The sequence below is a fragment of the Microtus pennsylvanicus genome, chromosome 3, assembly GCF_037038515.1.
Source record: "Microtus pennsylvanicus isolate mMicPen1 chromosome 3, mMicPen1.hap1, whole genome shotgun sequence".
In the NCBI taxonomy this organism is placed as follows: domain Eukaryota; kingdom Metazoa; phylum Chordata; class Mammalia; order Rodentia; family Cricetidae; genus Microtus; species Microtus pennsylvanicus.
In genome coordinates this window covers 22,689,087-22,706,250 of record NC_134581.1, presented here as the reverse complement: position 1 = coordinate 22,706,250, position 17,164 = coordinate 22,689,087, and the positions used below count along the sequence as shown (strand labels likewise).

Sequence of the window (17,164 nt, the reverse complement as noted above, 5' to 3'; positions counted from 1 at the left end):
CAACTCCACCTGGTTGATATGACGTCATGATACTGATAGCGCTACAACAAGACCTGCTTTGGGTACCAGCTGCACAAGACAGTTCCAACTTGGTTAGCTGAAATGGTGCACATCTTATACAACATTTTGGCCAGACCTGCACAAAATACTCAGAGACTATTGGCAATTTTAAAAGACATTGATCTTGAAATTTAACCATCATTTTACTTTCACAGGATCCCCCAGAAAGAACGTCGCCCCTATGACAGCTGGAAGTAATTTTAGAGGACGACGTCCCCTCTCCCAGTAAAGTTTGCCCTTGGGTTTAGGGACATCATTTAGGGGTTGATTATAATTAGTATACGATTGAGGGTTGGGGGAGGAATTTTATAAGCTCAGGGATCATTTTGAAAAAAAAAAAAAAAGAGGGATGATGGGATAATAGATTTGTAATTGTGAGTTACTGTTGTTAGACAAATATATTGATATAGATTCTTGTATATTGATACAAAGTTAAATTATATTGACTATTGTATGCATGCATGTTTCTATGTCTGTTTAAAACATTTTTATGTATTGACATATATTGTATTGATATATATATTGTATACATTTACCATATTGCAATGTACATTTCTACCTCTGATTAAGATACTTATATAATGTTTGTGCATTGATATATATTTACCATATTGCAATGTATATTTTTACAGTGTTTATATTTGGAGGTCATTATCCTCATTTGTTACACAGTTGTTTATTGTCTTAGTCTTTAAGTTAGATAGATATTGAGAATTATATAGATAAATAGTCATCTAAGTTTGTCATTTATAATCAGACTAATCAGGTTCTTTAGATATAGAGAGATTATACTCAGTATAGATAGATAATCTTCAACCTCTTCAAAGAGCTGTAGAAAATGGCCTTTAATCTAACTCAGAGTTTCGTGATAGTGAGACACAATTGCTCCTGGCAATACCACTCCATTCCTGAGAGAATGTTGAGCACCAAAGACACTCCACCTGGAGCCTTTCTATTTGGCAGAACTGGCCTTTGGGCAAAGAAATGCCTATACCTCAGCCACTGACACAGATACAGAACGTGCATCAATGGACAAAACAGGACTGTCATATCCTGCCAAGACAGGGTAAGATAGTTTTGAAAAGTTCCTTGCCTTTAATAATGGTATGTCAGTTATGTTAGGCCTTAGCCAAAATTGGTTGACTCAACATTGCAAACGAGACTTTGGGTGATTGCCCAGGTAGTCAGTTGTCTCTGTCAATTGTTGCACATTTTGGATATATCTCGTTTGTTGAGTAGTGTTTATTCCCTTCTCAGATCTTTGACAGAGTTGAAGATTATATAATTGTAGTTACTCTTTACATTATTTGGACTCCTTGAGATAGAATGTTTAGCAAAGCTTTTGTTCTCAATATTGTTTGTTATATTTATTATTTGTTGTTATTGTATGTAGTTGTATTTGGTTTAGTTCTGTCTTATTTAGACAAAAAGGGGAGATGTAGGGATAAGTCCCGCCCCTTAGGGGGCGTGTTCGCCTCGGGCTAATGTCTGCCTATAAATTTGGCGAGCGTGCTCAGAGCTTTCTCTTCTACTCTCCTGGTCTCCGCGGGAACGGTGGTTCTGTAAGTCTATTTCTACATTAAAACTATATATATCTTTACAAACTGTCTGCATTCGTTTACGCCGCTACAGTGGGCTAAGTTCCTGAAGCTGTGAGACTAAAAACATTTCCTTGCTTCTAGTTACTCTCTCGGGGACTCTGCTCACAACTGCAGAGAGTCACTAACCCACCCACCCACCCACCATCTGCTTTGAGTGTATTTCTGGCCCGGGTTGCATGGGTGACAATTTCCTGTCTTTAATGTGGACGGCAACACAGTATTGACGCTTTCCGCACGTCTGGGAATTGGATCACTTCACTCCTGGCAATCACACCCCAGCCACCGTCTCATCCTTTCCACTCCTGTACATTATGTTCTGTGCATCTTGTGATTACAAACTGTGGTGTCTATGCTTTCACACTGCGGGCAATTCCTGAACCATTTTCTTGGTCCTGTATGATGCCAACGTCCCCTACCAGCAGAGAAGGACAGGAACTGCTTCCCGCAGGCTTTCCAAAGGATAGCATTCAAACTTCACTTCTGGTTAGTTTGACATACAAGAAATTAACTCAATGCAATTCATTGTATCAAGGCATGGTTCTCTAACTCAGGACATTGCTTGTTTCTGCAGGGTCTCTTGCTGGCCACCATGTACACCAGGGAGCCAGCCCCTGAGCCTCAAGACACTCCCCTGAATCCACCTCCCATCTGGAGCATTAGATGGAATTAGACACCTGCTACATGCCCAGAAGAGGACGCTCTGGGAATTCGAGTTCAGACCCTCACAGTCGAATGGCAAGAGAACCATTTAACCATTTAGCCGCCTCCCCAGAATTCCACCGTGATGACTGGTCTTGAACATTTTCTCATATGCTTAAGGGCCGTTTTTGTCTTTTCGACGTTTCCAGTTGTTCTTAGATGATTTTGCTATCCATTTTGGCCTTTCTTGACCTGTAGGAATTTGTGTCCTGATATGGAAAATGTTTTCTCCCAGTCTAGTGCCCTTTGGCATTTATACTTCCTCCCATGAACGGTGGAGTTAATGTTTTTGATCAGAAGTAGATATGAATCTCAATTCAAAAACACTTCCTTCTAAGAGCACAGAGATCCACCTGTCTTTTGTGGAATGTTCCCATGGATTTACTGTTCATATGGAATTCTGAGCCATTTGTTTTCTATGTTGTTGTTTCCTTATAGACAAGCTCTCACTACATAGCCCAGGCTGGCCTGGGGCTTGGGCTTCTCCTGCCTCATCCTCCGAAGCGCTGAGATCACAGCCTCTGGGCCCACATTCAGCTGCTCCTCTTTTAGTCACGTGATGTACAGTCTGTATCCTCCCATGTGGCCTCCAGTTGTCAGCATCTTTTATTAAGAAAAGCAACCTTGCTCCTGGGCTCGGATCTATTTTTACCATCTGCTAAAACTCTCCTGGGTCTGTTTCCAGCTCTTGAGTTCCACTCCGCTGGTTTATTTACACGCCAGTCTCTTGCTGCTTTAGCACAGGCACGGCTTGTCCAGCAGAGCTTCTGCAGCTCACTCCCAGTGACGGGGAATGAGGTATGCACTTGTCTCCTTCTATGAATGTGTTTATTCAGACTGCCTTCAAACCGTAAACTTAGGCAGAGCTGGCACTTCACACTGACCCATGCTAAGGAATGCATCTCCACTGCTTAAGTGTGCCTCTGATTCCCTTCCGCATCACCAGTTTCCCATTTACCTGTAGTGGTGATATATTTGGGGTGTTTTCTGGGGAAGGGTTTCTATATTTTTAAGATGGAAACTAAATTTGCCAAGTCATTTCTCTCATTTTTAGTATTAAGATATATATTCTTCTGTTTAAACCACAGTCCAGAAGTTTTGATACCCAGTGTTTCCATTCGACGTTAGCATCCTATGAGTGATACGCCTTTAATCCCACACCTGGGAGGCAGAGACAGGTGGATCTGAGTTTAACGCCAGTCTGGTCTACAGAGTGAGTTCCAAGACAGTCAGGGTGGTTACACAGAGTGCCCTGTCTCAGAAAAATAAAACCCAAAATATAGAATTCTGCCATTTAGTTCATATCTTCCTCCAGGAACTGTTTAACAGATTTCTTTCCAGGTATTGGGGTAGCTTTTGTTTTGGCAGATAAGCATCTATAATCTAAAGCAGTACTGTTTATAATTTTAAAATATTTTCCACTTGTTTTTATGTGTATGACTGTTCGCTGTGCATATGTATGTATGCCATGTGTGTGCAGTGCCTGCAGAGGCCAGAAGAGGGTGTCATCGGCTCCCTTGGAGCTGGAGTTACATATGGCTGTGAGCTGTCATGTGAATGCTGTGACCAAAACCTGGGTCTTCTGTAGAGCGGCAAGTACCTTAGCCGCTGTGCCAGCTGTGCTAACCGAGGTTCTGTAAAGGAACAGAATTGACAGTACACACAGCTACAGATGAAACGGGAAGGGGCGTGGTCTGGCTGCTCCAGCAAGGGCTGCCTGATGACAGAAAGGCTAAGATCTGGTGGCAGTTCAGTTCACAGATCTCGATGTGTCAGCTGTCCCAACTGGATCCCTGGAGAGCTGCTGGTCTTCAGTCTGTAGAGATCCTGAAGAAGGTGGATTTAACACTGTTCACGGAAACAGGACAGATGAACTTGCCAGTGAGACTGAGGGGGGCAGGCAAAGGCAAAGTCCTCTTCTCCATGTCCTTCTCCATATCTGGACTGCACCAGAGGTGTGGCTGAGATTTAGGGTGAGTCTTTCTGCATCAATAATCTGATTAAGACGATCCCTCACAGGGCTTCCCAGCAGCGTGGGTTTTAACTGATTCCAGATGCAGTCCCGTTGTCAACCAAGATCATCCATCGCAGCATCTCCGCAAAGTGTTTTTATGACATTTCTGTGTGTGTATGTGCCACAGGGTGCATATAGAGGCCAGACCACAACTGTGGGAGCCAGCTCTCTTTTTACCAGGAGGTCCTGGGGTCATACTCAGGTCATCTTGGCAGCTGGTACCTTTACACCTGCTGAGCCACTGCAACAGCCAAATTATTTGTAATTTTTCTTTTATCAAATTTGATGTTTTTCTTTCTGCCCTCATTCAAAATCTTTTGTGAATGTTCCCCTGTAGTTTATAGTAAAATTTATTGCCCAACAATACAGAACACAGCCATGAGTATGGGTAGCCTGGCCAAGCCTGCTGACTCCTGCAGGCTCCCGAAATAAGGAAAAAGGCTTCAGGCCAGGCTGAGCCCACAGAACCATCAGCATTCCACCAAGCAAGAACTGCTGGTGAAACTGTGTGTGTGTGTGCGTGTGCAGGAGACACCTGACACCTGCAAATGCCCCATAGAGCCCAACAGCTGCCTTCTCTGATCAAACCAAAACACGGCTGCATGAAGGAAGAGGCACCATGCATCCTAAGCCTCACACCCCCTACTCTCAAAGAAGACAAGGTCTTCGAACCAGAGGCACTGAACAGTAACACCCAACAAGGATCAACCCTGCCTCACTCCAAGTCAGGATATGGCACTAACTCTGGGCACCTCAGTGCCTTCCAAATCCCCTGAGCTCTGCTGGCCCAACTCTCAAGCTCATCTGAGTCCTCAAGATGTCATAGCCACAGAATCGTACCAGAACACCCTGCCTGGTCCCTGGCCACTGCATTTCCCACTTACGCTGACGCTGAGACCCAGTCAGAGACATCCTGATAAGGCAACGCGCAATGAGCAGGGCTGAGGCTGAGAGAGGACAGGGCACTTACTGAGTGTATGATGTCCAGCATGTCGTAGGCTTTGCTTGACTCCAAAGGGACGATGGTGTCCAGCTCAGGAACCAGGCGGTCACTGGAAAAGACACAAATGGAGTCAGCGTAGAAACCACTGTCCTGTGGGAGCCGAGGAGGAAATGAGGGAAGCAAGACACCAACTGGTGATACGTCCTCACCGGACGGCCACAGAAGTCACCTTGGTCGTCACATTGCCTCACAGAACCTGCCTACAATACCAACTCATGTGACTTAAAAAAATATATAGGAAAAATAAGATTACTCCCGCGTGTGGCTCTTTCGTTTGCCCTTCTGGAATGTTTCCTGTGCTGGAGACACAGCAGGGGCTCTAGAAGACACTGGAGATAACAGGGCAAAGCCCGGGAACCCCCCCCCCCCCCCGACTTCCTGCAGCAGCTAGGGCAGAAGAGCAAGGAGTCACAGTAGGAATGAGAATCCCCCCACCCCCACCCCAGGTAAACCAGCTACAGCCCCTTTAAGCAGGAAAGCCGCAGACCCCTGGACAGAATGAGTCGCCTGGGACCAAACCGTCACACCCTGACCTGTGGCTCTGTCCTCGGCAGGCGAGGAGATCAAGTTAGAGCTTGTGCCCGCTTCACTGGAGAATCCAGCAGATCACACCCCTCAAACCTCCTCTCTTCACCGGGCTCTCAGCCCTTCCTGCCCCATGTGGGCAGCTGGGACTACAGGGACCCCACCACCACCACCCCTACACATACCCCCTGCCACACACAAGAAGTGCACCCAAGTATAGGGTCTGACCTTGGCCAGGTCACATGGCCCACACCAAGCCAACTTCCCAGAAAGCTCTGCTGTGTACTAGACTCCACCTCCACTGAAAATGGAATCCATACTTCTTATGGGTCACTTAAAGAGCTTCCCAGGTAGGCTACTCAGATCCTCGGGGACCTAGGCCACACCCTCCAAATAATGTCTCAAATTCTTCAAGAACACCAACCAAACAGTATCTAAACAGTCTGAAAAAGAGCAGCTTCCTTGTGACCCCTCCCTTCCTGTGGTCCCATGAGTTGTGAAGGCACAATTTCACGGCACTCAGGGCTCAGATGCCTGCTGTAGAACAGCTGGCCTCAATCTCAGACCTGCCTGCCTCAGCCTCCTAAGTCCTGGGACTAAAGGCATTTGTCACCACACCAAGCTTGGATCTACGGTCTGAGGTCTTTAAAAGGCGCTTGGCAAAGCTCTGGCCTAGGGCCAGAAGCAGATCCCACAACATAGATCCTAAGGCCATGCTGCTGACTCCCTTTGGCTGTTCCTTATCAAGACCTAAAAACCTTCTATCTCCATTTTTGGACAACTCCAAAGGCTTAACAAACTTCTGCAGTCTCTTCCACCCCAAGAGCCAAAACCAAGGGAGTAAGGAAATCACCAAGGACTGCTCCTGCCCCCAGATGCCAGCAACCTCGCCACAGCTGGGACCCTGTTGGCATACTCTGCAACCTTCTTCAAGCTGACCTGAGATCCTGTCAGGATAGAGATGCCAGGAGGCCAGAGACAGACAAGTCCGCCGCCACCCACCTTGGGTCATGGCACTCGCGGACCGGAGCTGGGTCCTGGCTACTGAGGGGCAGGTAGTTGAAGAACTCACGTAGGTTACACAGGGCATCCACATCATTCTCGAAAGCTCTGTGGGCCACACCTGAAAGCACAGAGAGGACAGGAGGCCCAAGGACCGGTGGTCAGCTACAGGTGACAGATGAAGACACTCGCGGGCTTCTCCAGCTTGGCAGACGCCAGCCACGCTGGCAGCTCTGTCCTCAGTCACCCCAAGTGTGACGCTCCTCTGCCAGCCCACACCCCACGTTCCCTGCTCTGTGAGCAGTGGGACACTACTCTACACCAGCTCCCCAAGGCTGCTGACTGCCTCCTGCAGAGAAAGGTGCCTGGTGCGCACAGGCTTGGACACAGAGGAAGGAAAGGGGGAACACCCTGGCCCTGACCAGGGGTCAAGCCATCATTCTGGAAGCAGAGCCAGCATTCTCCCAGGCCCACCTCCCCCAGGCCATCTGCTTCCACCACTGCCCCTTAATATCTCTAACCTCGAAACAGCCAGAGGGAGATTTGTGTGAATCAGGGTAGCAAGACACGCTTTGCAGCCAATCATTCCTCTGTCCTTTGGTCTTTGTATAAGCGACTGCCCATGCCTGGGGTGTTTCTCCCTCAATACCCACGGGGAACCTCTTCAAGGATATTCACCCAGCACCATCACTGTGAACACTACCCTTGCCCATGAGTGGACCCTCAACAGCCCAGTGTCTGGGGGTCTGTTCTTCTCCCACAGACTCCATGAGGTTCTTGTCTGTAAGCTGCATTGCCCGACTCCCTTACTAGTGAGTAACTGCCATGTGGACGGGGTTGTGCTATCTCCACAGACACATTCCTAGCACCCAGCATGTTTCACACACAGACACTGGATGAACACCTGCTGAACAAGAAAGGAGTATTCTCAACAAGACTGAATTCTATTACTCAAAGAGCGTTTACAAACTGGCACAGCATTCTGGAAGTCAGTCTGGCAGAGCCTCAGAAAGATCAACACTATGCCACCCATACCTGGGCATGCGCCAGCAAGAAATAAAAATGTCACACAAATGTTTGCAACAGGATATTATGTTATAAACACAAACATATATGTTAGAAAACCCAGATGTCCATCACCAGATAGAAAAGACATGTTAGGGCTGGGCCTGGGCACAGTGGTACAGCAGCTGCCTAGCAAGCTGAATGCCCTGGCTATAATCTCCATCACAGGGGTGGGGTGGAGGGGTGGGTGGGTGGTGGTGGTGGTGGTGGTGGTAGAGAACAGTAGCCCACACCTGTAATCCCAGCTCTCAAAAAAAGAAAAAAAAGCTGAGGCAGGAGGATTAAGAATTCGAGGCCAGCCTAAGCAACTTAGTGAAATCCTATCTCTAAAATAAATAATTTAATTAGCAGTTATACATCTCTATATTAGACAACAATCACTCCATTAAAAGGAATGAAGTATTGAGATGTGATACTACAAAGACAAGCCTTTAAAAATGCATGGCAGACTGGGTGCAATGGCCCAAGACTATATTCCCAGCAAAGGAAAGAGAGCCGCAGTAAGCGTGAGGCTAGCCAGCCTTCTCGTGTGTTTCAGGACAACCAAGACACACAATGAGACAGTCTCTAAACAAAACAAAATGTAAAAAGTATAGTAAGTAAAAGAAGCCACTCATAAAAGAGAAGTAAGCCTTTAAATTTGAAAATATACCATTCCCTCAGACCTCCTTTCCTATGCCCATCCACCAAGACAAAAAGTTTTATTTAGGACCAAGACTAAAAAAACATACCCCATGTCCAGCAAGATGGCTGGTCGGAAAAGGTACTTGTGGCCAAGCCAGACAATTTAAGTTTGATCCCTGGGACCCACATAAGAGAAGGAGAGAACCAATTCCCACTAGTTCTCCAACCTCCACGTGAATACTGTGCTGTGCCCCTCACCACGCTCACACAAAACTGAGTATACACCCACGCACATGCACACGCGCACACACATGCAGACAAATGTGCGCGCATGCACACACATACACACACACACAAGTACGTGTGTATGCACACCCACACGGAAGCTCACAGAGAAATAATCGAAGAGAAAGGGAATCAATAAAAGGAGACAGAGAGAAATGGGGTGGATGCAAACAGAGCACCCGATCAACATGTATGAAAGAGAAACGTTTTGTAGAATAAATACACAGAAGTAAAAAGTTTTTGAAGACATCAATTACATGAACTGTTCAAAGTTAAGCACACACATAGAAACAAAGTTGGCTCATGGCTGCCTGTACTTCCGGCAGCCAGAATATTTGGGGTGCAGTGGGAGAGGCTGAAATAACTTTTGCCCCAGTGCCAAAAGTAAGACACAGGATACCATTCCAGCCGTTCTGCAAGTTCAATTGCATGGATATAAATCGCACTACTATGACCACCCCATGAGCTCCAAGATCACTTTACAGACAAGGAGGGCCTGTGAAGAAGAACTGGCCTGGCCCATGGGCCAGTAATCTTATTAGTAATCATTAGTAGTAATCTTATTAGTAATCATTAGTAGTAATCTTATTAGTAATCATTAGTAGTAATCTACTACCTAAGCCTAAAACTGACGTGAGCCACGTCTGTGGCTGTAGCTCACGGTCCTAGGTAAGCGCTGTTGGTGCAGTGACATTTTTAACACCTTGGACCACCCTGCACGGCAATGCCTTCTCCTTTGGAGAGCAGGAAGGTCTCGGTCACATCTCTCACCTGAGACAGTGGTGTGGGTCTTGGCACCACCCAGCTGCTCCTGAGTGACATCCTCATTGGTAACAGACTTCACGACTTCAGGGCCAGTGATAAACAGGTAGGATGTGTCCTGAAATCAGATTTCCACACCGTCAGACTCAAGTCACCGGAGCTACTCAGGACTTCACTCAACCAAGACCATAAACAGGGGAGGTGACGGGGACCTGATGACAGGACTACAATAGAGCACTATTCTCAGAAGACCTCTGCCGTCTGCTTCAGTCTCAGTAAATTAATCTGCAGGGTGGCTAACCTGCGGTTATAGCTAACCTGTGGTACGGCTAACCTGCGGTGTGGTTAACCTATAGTGTGGCTAACCTGCGGTGTGGTTAACATTCGGTGTGGCTAACCTGTGGTTATAGTTAACCTGTGATGCGGCTAACCTGCAGTGTGGTTAACATTTGGTGTGGTTAACCTATGGTGTGACTAACCTGCGGTGTGGCTAACCTGCAGTGTGGTTAACATTTGGTGTGGTTAACATTTGGTGTGGTTAACCTATGGTGTGACTAACCTGCGGTGTGGCTAACCTGCGGTGTGGTTAACATTTGGTGTGGTTAACCTATAGTGTGTCTAACCTGCAGTGTGTCTAACCTGCAGTGTGGCTAACCTGCAGTGTGGCTAACCTGCAGTGTGGCTAACCTGCAGTGTGGCTAACCTGCAGTGTGGCTAACCTGCAGTGTGGCTAACCTGCAGTGTGGCTAACCTGCAGTGTGGCTAACCTGCAGTGTGGCTAACCTGCAGTGTGGTTAACCTGCAGTGTGGCTAACCTGCAGTGTGGTTAACCTGCAGTGTGGCTAACCTGCAGTGTGGTTAACCTGCAGTGTGGCTAACCTGCAGTGTGGTTAACCTGCAGTGTGGTTAACCTGCAGTGTGGTTAACCTGCAGTGTGGCTAACCTGCAGTGTGGTTAACCTGCAGTGTGGCTAACCTGCAGTGTGGCTAACCTGCAGTGTGGCTAACCTGCGGTGTGGCTAACCTGCAGTGTGGTTAACCTGCAGTGTGGTTAACCTGCGGTGTGGCTAACCTGCAGTGCGGCTAACCTGCAGTGTGGCTAACCTGCGGTGCGGCTAACCTGCGGTGCGGCTAACCTGCAGTGTGGTTAACTTACCAGGTTAAGTTAAACCTAGGGTCCCAGGTGGCCCTGACTCAGAAAGCGAAAAGGGATCATAGGACACGTGAACAGGACAACAAGAGGATACAGGGGACATGGGGACATGGGGACATGGGTTCTGTGGGATAACGTTCTTGGACACTGTAAAGATTTGTCGTTCATATTGGTTCAATAAAATGCTGATTGGCCAGTAGCCAGGCAGGAAGTATAGGCAGAGAGACCAGACTAGGAGAATTCTGGGAAGAGAAAAGGCAGAGAGTCAGTCACCATCCAGACTGAAACAAGATGAGAATGCCTCACTGAGAAAAAGTATCAAGCCACAAAACTAACTAAAACAGGAGATGATACCAGGAGTGAGGTGTTGCTATAACAGACCTGACCTTTTTGGGGATGGGGAGAATGTGGAAGACTTTGGGGCTTTGAACAAAGAAAATGGCTGAACTTGATAGGCAATGCATACTAGGCCGTCCTAGCAGGAACTTCAAAGGCAGCAGTTCTGAGAGCAATGTGGACTATGGAAGCCCAGATCGAAAGGTTTCTAGGGGGAACAATATTAGCAGCTGGGCCAGAAGACAATTCTTCTATTTTGTCAAAGAATATGACACTCTCTGCTCATCTTAAGAATCTGTATGAGGCTAAATTGAAAAGTCCTGGTGGAGGTCTCATGACAGCCGGATACTGATGCTGCCCCATGGTTACTAGTAATCACTCTTATGCAGGGCTACAATTAAAAAAATAAAAAGCAAGTGGGGCAAAAAGAAATCCAAAATGTACAGTCTGCAGCCAAAAAAGAACACTAGGAAATTTAGAAAGGGTGCCCTCAGGGAAAGATCTCACCCAGCTAAGCTTCGAACCTGTTAAGTGTCCAGAACCTAAGAACAAACAAAACAAGCAAATGGAAATTCCTTGAACCTCAACACACCAAAAATCAAAATAGCAATTTAAACGAACAGTCTCAGTGCATTTCCTGGCAGACGGACACTTCAATAAAAACCAGCCACACTAAAAAGCAATAAGACAGCAATAAGGAAGGAGGGTCCAAAAGAAAGAAAACCAGAGAAGCAGGAAGAGCCACAGAGGCAGCAAACACTTCCTGTGAATTCCAGAAGGCAGAAACAAGAATCTTCTCACGCACACTGTGGTAGCTCACAGCGCTGGCCGTCCACGTCATCGGCACACGGTTCCCCTGATACAGGGGAATGGGAACCCCAGAAGAAGTCAAGGGAGAAAACACTACGCTACAGAGACTAACGGTAAAAACCTGTGACTTTCTCCTCAGAAATCAAACACACAGGAACAGACAAAGCAAGATATCTGAAGTGTTGAGGAGACTAAACACACACACACACACAGTGAGGATCCCACTCCTCACAGTCATCTTTTTTCCCTTTTGATCAGATCTTTGAGAATTTCATACCTTGTATTTGATCACACACATTCCGTCTCCCAACTAGCCCAGACCCACACGCCTTCCCTACCTGCCCACACAACTTTGTCTTTTTTTTATAAGGGGGATGAGGGGGGACAGTTTGTGCTCCCATATTCTCTTGGATGTGTGTCCATCCACTACAGCGGTGGTTCCCAAACTGGGGGTCGAGACCCTTTTAGGGGTCAAATGACCCTTTCACAGGAGTTACCTAAGACCATCTGCATATTGGATATTTAGAGTACGATTCTTAACAGTAGCAAAATTACAGTTGTGAATGGATACAAGACCATAAGGAACTGTATTAAAGGTCGCAGCACCAGGAGGGCTGGGAAGCACTGCTCTAGAAGCTACTCCCTTAGAGAGAGCAGACTCCCCCTCTCCCAGGGGCTATGAACTTTCAGCAGTCTCTCCACTAAGGGAGGACTTTATAACCTTGCTCCTTAGATGGAACCATACCTGGCACCATTATCAGGGCCAAGGACCAATCAGACAGGTCATAGGCCCTAAGGGGAACTCTACCGCAGTTATTCTGCTGAATGGACACACTACTAAGTCAGTTCCTAAAGACGCATCATTATACCCGTGCACCTCAGCCCTTCTTCTGCAGTCATATTTCATGGCTGGGGTGTGGAGATCAGTGGATACAGGCACAATAAGACAAATGTGTCTGCAAAGCGAACTTTGGGGGAGAATCTCCCATTTACCATCTTATGTCTATGAATCATTAAAATCAGATGCATTGTGGAAAGGTACATGCCCAGGAGAAAACATAACTTTATCTGTTAATTAAAACAGAAAACCAGTGGATGGAGAGATGGCTCAGTGGTTAAGAGCACAATTCTAAGGTATCTGATGCCCTCTTCTGGCCTCCGCAAGTACTACAGGCATGTGGTGCACAGACACATGCAGGCAAAATATCCACACATAAAATAACAATAAATCTTTTTAACAGTTTGGTAAAAAGAACCACCCAAACTATACCCCTTAGCAAACAAACTACAAACTACTCCTTCTCTTGAACCCCATAAAAACCCAAACAACTACTGGGGCCCTCAGTGCCTTTACTCACACGATCCACTTTTTTTTTTGACAGGGTTTCTCTGTAACATCTCTGGCTCTCTAGAATTCACTCTGTAGACCAGGCTGGCCTCAAAAACAAAGAGATCCACCTGCCTCACCTCCCAAGAGCTGGGATTATAAACCTGTGCACCACTGCCCGGCTTCCACTATCAAGCTTTACAATGTATTTCTGACCTGTATCATTGCTTTATTTTAAATAATGTTACATTACTACTTTTGCTAGTCTGTGTGAGCCTTTATTTTATTCTTAAATAAGAAGTCGAGAACCTTGAAACAACAGCTAAGACACCAATAACTAGTAACAGTGTGATACATGCTTGTAACCCCAGCACCAGAGAGGCCAAGTCCAGAGGACTCAAGTTTGCAACCAGCCTGGACTACACAGCAAGAAGCTGTCTTTATGGGGCTGGAGACATGGTTCAGCAGTTGAGATCACTGGCTGCTCTTTCAGAGGACCTGGGTTTGGTTCCCAGGACCCATGTAGAGGCAACTCACGACCATCTGTAACTCCAGTTCTAGGGGATCTGATGCCCTCTTCTGGTATCTGAGAGCAAGGCACAGACAGACATGCAGGTAAAAATAAAACAAAAACAAACATATAAAATAAAAATAAATAAAAAACTATCTCAAAATTTTGTTTTAAAGAATTTTAAAAGACAAAAACAAGATTCAAACGTGTGTGTGTGTGTGTGTGTGTGTGTGTGTGTGTGTGTTGTTTGCAGAATTCCCACTTAGAAGGTATGGAGAAAGATTTATCTTGTTAACAATGACCAAAAGAATTAAAGAGTGTATATACTGATTTTAGTAAAAATACACTTCAAATTACAGGACGCCATCAGGGATTAAGAAGAAACTGCAGGGATGAGGGGGTGGCTCCCCAGCAGGACAATCACCTTGTGGAGCCAGTGTCAAAGCAAAGCATGCCACCACAGAGGCCGGTTCCAGCCACGGAAAGCCAGCAGAGAGCACCCAGGCATTCCTTCACGCGCTCCCTTCTCCCCCTGCCTTCCTGCCTCTCTCTCCTCTCTTCTACCCCTCTCATCCGATTCACCGGAACCCTGAGCCAAATACGCCCTTCTTGCTCCTTACTATTCTGTCGTGGGAACTTGCTTCCTGTCTCACTGTGTGTTCAAACGCCATGTGTTTTCCTCTTTTCCACTTGAATGTTACCTCCGTGTAAGTGGGAACCCTGTCAGCTTCGCCTTTCACTGATCTGCCGTGCTGGGCCACGCTCATCAAAACCCAGTGCACCTATACTGGTTTCAGGGTTCCATTAAGCAATTTTATCATTAGGACAAGTTCAGAACGGGTGGTCAGCTGTACCAAGCACACACCAGGTGTGCAGAAGACAGCCTTAATTGACCTAAGCACGTGTCCCTGACTTCCTGGGGGAAGGAACTGGACTTGCCAGTAAGACCCCTGAAAGCCATGCTCCAAAAGTCGCCAGAGACCTCCCTCTTTCTCACTGACCAACTGCACACCACCAAGCAACCTCCCGAGCAGGTCACCCTACAGGCTGCAAACAGGACAGCCGAGAAAGACACCCGAGGAACTAAGCGAATATTCCCAAATTGTGGGGTAATAAAGGGATGAGAATTTGCCTCCAGATATGCCAAGAACAGCAGACCTTCAAGCACGCTTTGCAGTCTGATTAGAAGCAAGGGCAAGCCAGGAGGCACACTTCAGACTTACAGCAGAGAGGAGACAGGAAAAGAGCCAAGCGCAGACAGCCGCCAAGAGCGGGGGTGCACACTTGTAGCCAAACAACTGAATGAACCAGACAGAACCGGTTGGCAGAGAGCAGAGCAAACAGTACAAGTCTGGCCCAGCCTCCCCTGCTGCCAAGGAGGACGGACTGCTTCAAAGGCCTGAGTTGGCCTCCAGGCACCAAATCAAGACTAGATCTAAGCTGTCCCTACAATACACGAGGTAATGAAAACAGAGGCCTGGCCACTACGTCTGCCTGTCAGAAAGTATCCATCATGGGAAATTATTCTGAAGTGTTAGACCACTGCCATTTCTGAAATCATTCCCACAGAGGAAGACTGGGGCCGCAGGATCTCCCTTCTGGGCTGAAATTCACACTCCAGCAGATGGCTGGCCAAAACCACGTGTGCCCTAGAAGTCCATTTTATCAGTTTCACAATACTCGGGAAACCCGGTCAAGAGTCTGGTGCCATCCATTTCTCTGGCTGCATCTGAAATTCTAAGATCACAAACTTCCCTATGGGCTTGGCAGAAAAGAAGATAATCTAAGCAGGTACCAAGCTTTCAACCTATCAGTCTATAGACACGGACCCCAAAGAAATGGGAATTTCCCCAGGAACCTCACTGGAGAAGGGAAGGGTACCAGCTAGGGAAAGGGGGAGGTTCTCATTGAAAGAGACTTTACAGAGCTCTAACAAGCACCGGTCTGTGGTGGGCAGGACCACACAGTGACCAGGGACTGATGGATACACTTATGGCGCTTTGTTTAATCTCACTTCAGGGCCCTGAAGACTGCTCGGGAGTCCCCTCGCTCTCTCGGTCTCCCTCTTCCCAGTGTGGCACAGCGAGTCAATCTTTTTCTGCTTCCTCCTAATTCGGCTCTTTTCATTCCCTTACTGAGGAAGGGTGGTGGGACTTGGCTTGGGTAACAGGTTGTGACCCCGACTTTGATAACAATCAGCTCAAGCAGTTATGGATTACAGTTATGTATTCTTCCTTAACACGCAAGGTTTACAGAAGTGCGTCCATGGTCAGTGCGCTCCATGTCATTTATGCTCACGGGAACCAGGATTTAAGACTTCTGTTTACAGAAATTGTACATTTGCATTGTGGCAGCCTGAGGCTGGACCACAGTCAGGAGACTATGATCCTCATCTAACGTGCTCCCGCGTGGGAACCCACAGTCACCTGTATGTTTCCCAGAATCTGCTAGCAATGAATTAAACTTTAGAATAAATTTTTTAAAAAACCTAAATATATAGTAATCAAGACAATCATGCATTGCTGAAAAACTAAGCACCAATGGAGCAGACCGTGGAGTCTAGAAGCAAGTTCATAAAGTCTGCTGACCCTTGCCAAGGAAACAAAGGTTAAGTTGTAGTTATCTAGCTTAAGGCTAGGGATTGCTAGAGAATTTGCATGGGCTAGACCCTCGGTTCAACCCCAAATATAACAAAACAAAACAAAAAAACAAATATAAGCCTGGAGAAGCCTTTAATCCCAGCACTCAGGAAACAGGCAGGAGGATCTCTGAGTTCAAGGCTAGTCTTGTCTGCATAGTGAATTCCAGAATAGCCAGGACTGTTACATAAAGAAATCCTGCCGGGTGGTGGTGGCGCACGCCTTTAATCCCAGCACTCGGGAGGCAGAGGCAGGTGGATCTCTGTGAGTTCGAGACCAGCCTGGTCTACAAGAGCTAGTTCCAGGACAGGCTCCAAAGCCACAGAGAAACCCTGTCTCAAAAAAGAAAGAAAGAAAGAAAGAAAGAAAGAAAGAAAGAAAGAAAGAAAGAAAGAAAGAAAGAAAGAAAGAAAGAAGTCCTGTCTCAAGAAACCAAACCAAAAGAAAACAAAACAAAATAACCCATAAGTATATATTTTAGCCACCCATGCCTATTATCCCAACACTCAGGGGCTGAGGCAGGAGCAGAACTATGCTGGAAGCCATCCTGGGCTACATCGTAACTCCCAGACCAGTCTGAGCTATAGAATGGTACCTCATCTCAACAAATGCACCAAAAACCAAACTATACCAAAAACTCAGAAAAATCAAAAGTAAGAACAAAATTCATGGGGGAAAAAAGTTAAAAGAACTGAACAGATAACTCACCAAAGAAAACACACAAATAGAAAATAAAGACATGAAGAGAC

The 17,164-nt window shown here is 46.6% G+C and overlaps 1 protein-coding gene across 1 annotated transcript in view; it reads right to left on the bottom strand.

The window, feature by feature from the left end:
• The window catches only part of Pccb (propionyl-CoA carboxylase subunit beta), a 77,548-nt gene that overhangs the window by 42,871 nt on the left and 17,513 nt on the right, over positions 1-17,164 (bottom strand). The window contains exons 7-9 of the mRNA XM_075964870.1: positions 9,650-9,758; positions 6,905-7,025; positions 5,345-5,426 (exon numbers count right to left, since the gene is read on the bottom strand). Coding sequence (XP_075820985.1) covers positions 5,345-5,426; positions 6,905-7,025; positions 9,650-9,758 — 312 coding nt within the window. The remainder of the gene's footprint in view (positions 1-5,344; positions 5,427-6,904; positions 7,026-9,649; positions 9,759-17,164) is intronic.